Source organism: Primulina eburnea, chromosome 11 (genome assembly GCF_022965805.1).
Source record: "Primulina eburnea isolate SZY01 chromosome 11, ASM2296580v1, whole genome shotgun sequence".
In the NCBI taxonomy this organism is placed as follows: Eukaryota; Viridiplantae; Streptophyta; class Magnoliopsida; order Lamiales; family Gesneriaceae; genus Primulina; species Primulina eburnea.
The window spans coordinates 1,534,939-1,538,415 of NC_133111.1; the positions used below are offsets into that span (position 1 = coordinate 1,534,939).

At 38.5% G+C, this 3,477-nt stretch overlaps 1 protein-coding gene across 1 annotated transcript; it reads left to right on the forward strand.

Moving 5' to 3' along the window:
* Nucleotides 1-513: 513 nt before the first annotated feature.
* LOC140804367 (30 kDa ribonucleoprotein, chloroplastic-like) lies at nucleotides 514-3,262 on the forward strand. The gene is made up of 5 exons (XM_073160343.1): nucleotides 514-974; nucleotides 1,627-1,728; nucleotides 1,834-2,214; nucleotides 2,711-2,827; nucleotides 2,970-3,262. Exons 1-4 carry the CDS (start codon nucleotides 606-608, stop codon nucleotides 2,780-2,782), a joined length of 924 nt encoding a protein of 307 aa, XP_073016444.1. The 5' UTR covers nucleotides 514-605; the 3' UTR covers nucleotides 2,783-2,827; nucleotides 2,970-3,262.
* The last annotated feature ends 215 nt before the right edge of the window (nucleotides 3,263-3,477 follow it).

The window sequence follows — 3,477 nt, forward strand, 5'->3', positions numbered from 1 at the left end:
CAAAAAATATCACACATATACAAGTAATGAGTGCAAAAATAACAAGGAAGGTACTTAATAACATAAGTTTCTCTTATTATAATTTAGTAGAAAGTAAATGATTTATCATCATTATTATTGGAGTAGATCTCTTGTGAGACGGTTTCACGAATTTTTATCTGTGAGATGGGTCAACTCTACCAATATTTTACAATAAAAAATAATATTCTTAGCATAAAAAGTAATAATTTTCCATGAATGACTCAAATAAAAAATTCTTCTCTTTTGGATCATAATCTGTGAGATGGATCAACCCTACCCATGTTCACAATACCGTTTAACACAAGTTTTTGCCAAATATGACATGTAAGACTGTGTCATCAAGGCTTTTTATTCTTTTTTTTCCCAAATAAAAAAATCCAATTATTAGGGCTTTTTTTTCCCTTCCAAAAAGCAAAATTAAAAAGGATCGTAGTAGTTGGCTGAGGCTGGCTTATCGTGAGCCCAAAAAGCTTTATATCCTTCCATAAAGATATTCATTCAACCGCACACAATTTCGTCTTCTCGCCGCGCAATCCAAAACCCTATCCAAGGGAACTCAAGAAACCTTATCTTCTTACGCTACGATGGCTGCCTCCCTCCACTTCCTTTCCCTCAACCCACAAACCCTTTCTCACCATTCCGCTGCCGCGGCCACGGCCGCTCCATCTTCTTTCGCTATATTCACTCTCAAACCACTGCCTAAGTCAAATCGTTCGTTTTCCGCCAGTAACCGTGGCGTTGTTAACATTAATTATGCGACTCCCACTTCCAAATTCTCGACGAAGGTTGCGTTTTCGTCGGATTTGGACATTGATGAAGATGACTTTTCTGGGCCGGGGGAGGGGAGTTTGTCGCCCGACTTGAAGCTCTTTGTGGGGAACTTGCCTTTTAATGCTGACAGCGCAGCTCTTGCTGGCTTGTTCCAACAGGCCGGAAATGTCGAGGAGGTTGAGGTAGTATTTTTGTTACTTGGCCGCTGTTATTACTGATTGATGTGGCACTGTACCTCGTTATTTGCTGTAAATAGTTTATTTCTAGTTAAAAAATTTATTCTTTTATCTATTTAAATTGAGAATTCCTGTTTCTAACCCATTCAATTTCGTGTGTTTGTTAAATTTTTGGGATCGATTTATCGTATGGCTTTAATCTTGGAATTTGGGTGATTGGAAGTTGTGTGTGGATCGTGGTACAAGATTTGTTTCACATAATTTCGTTTGGGTAATTGGGGCAACTGATTGAAAAAGTTCTCGAACTTAAAGCCGTCATTTTTTCCTAAAGACGTGAGTTATTCACAAACACTCAAAATGCATTAGTTGCCTACTTTTGCTGAATCCCGACCCTTCTCCTGTTTGTGCTTATAAACTATTTTTTGTATGCCAGCTTTACTTTGACGAGCTTATTTTTTCGTGACTCGTAATTTATGTTTATTTAATTTGACATGCCTATGTAAGCACAACACGTGGATTAGGCTCAAGAATTCACACATCTGCATTTCCCTTTGCTACTGTAAACTATGCCTTAGTTCATTAGACGAATTGGATACTGAAGAATTTTTTAATACACCGATACTTGAGATTTTACTCATTTAAGCTGTGAAATTTGCAGGTTATCTACGACAGGCTCTCGGGAAGAAGTAGGGGCTTTGGCTTTGTGACCATGTCTAGGATCGAAGAAGCTGAAGCTGCTGTTCAACAATTTAATGGATATGTAAGCTTCCGTAAAGTGCACTGTACTTAATCTTTATGACAGTCTTGAACTAAAATTATATTTCAAGCCATTGAAGTTAATGCGACATAGTAAATAATATCACAGGAATGGCAGGGAAGACCATTGAGGGTAAATTCTGGGCCGCCACCAGCTAAAAGGGAAAATTCCTCGTTTCGTGAAAATTCCTCTTTTCGGGAAAATTCCTCGTTTCGTGAAAATTCCTCTTTTAGGGAAAATCCCTCTTTTAGAGGAGCTGGAGGACCTAGGGGAAGGACGAGTTCTGGTGATGCAAACAGAGTTTATGTGGGTAACCTTTCATGGGGAGTAGATGATCTTGCACTTGAGAGGCTGTTTAGCGAGCAAGGAAAGGTCAAGGAAGCCAGGGTGGTGTACGACAGAGATAGTGGTAGATCTAAGGGCTTTGGGTTTGTAACTCTCAGTTCTCCTGATGAGGTCAACAATGCCATCGAGTCATTGGATGGAACTGTAAGTACTATGTTCTGAGAATGATAAGGCTCAGCCATTGGTGTAAAGCTCCTTCAACACATGTCACCTAAAGCACATGGTGGTTGCACCTGTGTGTTTTTTATATGTGCTAACTATATGTACTTCAAGATTTGATCCGCTCATGCTTGATACTGAACATTTTCAACAACCTTAGGTTCTATTTCAGGAACAAACTTTTTCCAGCAATTATTTTGATAAACATTTGATTCAACAGAAATCCGAGTACTGAGACATTGTCCATGGTGAATACCTTTAATATTTTATCATCTTGACATAATTAAATTATATATTATTTACCCAATTTTTCTCCCATATCTGGTTTTCATCAATTTTTCATTCAATTTCCTGTGGTATATTTGTGTGTGCACAAAAGTGGTTCGAAATCTGGTTTGGCCTTTTGCTAGGGCTAATCATGTGGTGCAAGTGTAGCAATTTCTTCTACACTAACTATCTTATTTGAAAATTATTGGCACAGGACCTTAATGGCAGGCCTATTCGAGTTAGCGCCGCTGAATCCCGTGAATCCCGTCCAAGGCGTCAATTTTAGGGAGGGAGTCATTCATGGTCCTTGTTATGGAAACGTAAAATTTGGGTATGTACCTAAGATATTTTTAACTATCTTCCAGCATAACCATCACATTTTATCATATTTTTCCATCACACTTGTAGTCTGTACTCTTATGCAAAATTTATTAATCCATCTTAACTAACTATAAGTTCTCATTGGATAACAGGTCTCAGTAGAGGAATCTCAAGGGTTGCAGCTACTTTCCTGTTGGAGCTGATGGCCGATAAATCCCAAGAACTTTATGTATGCACTCAAGTTGCAACTTGAAATTTTGGGTCTCCTGTCTAACAGGATCCTGAAGTGTATTAAGTTTTTTCCAATGTATGCGTGTGACTATTTGGTCTACTGGGTACCATTTCATGCTGAATTGCAATTTTGGATAAGATTTTGTCTTTATGGTGTACCATTATCAAGGATTTTGTGATTGTGAAATCAATATGCAGGTAAAGCTTTTTTCCATTATTGCTAAAAAATCCAAATCTCATTTGGCGCCGTCGACTAACTTCGCCCTTGGAGGGAAGGATATGATGGATCTGCTATGGGTAGCAAACGGAAAGATGACCCATTGCTTGAAAAAGCAACACTCATATGAGTCTTGACTAGGATTGGATTTGCTCTCAGGTGGAGAACATAAACCTTAATTTTTGTCGAGCCAGTATGGTTGGAGACTTGGA

Coding starts and splice junctions, on each gene's coding strand:
- LOC140804367 (XM_073160343.1), top strand. CDS start 606: ATGGCTGCCTCCCTCCACTTCCTTTCCCTCAACCCACAAACCCTTTCT. Junction 975..1,626: donor GAAATGTCGAGGAGGTTGAG/GTAGTATTTTTG, acceptor TGAAATTTGCAG/GTTATCTACGACAGGCTCTC. Junction 1,729..1,833: donor TTCAACAATTTAATGGATAT/GTAAGCTTCCGT, acceptor ATAATATCACAG/GAATGGCAGGGAAGACCATT.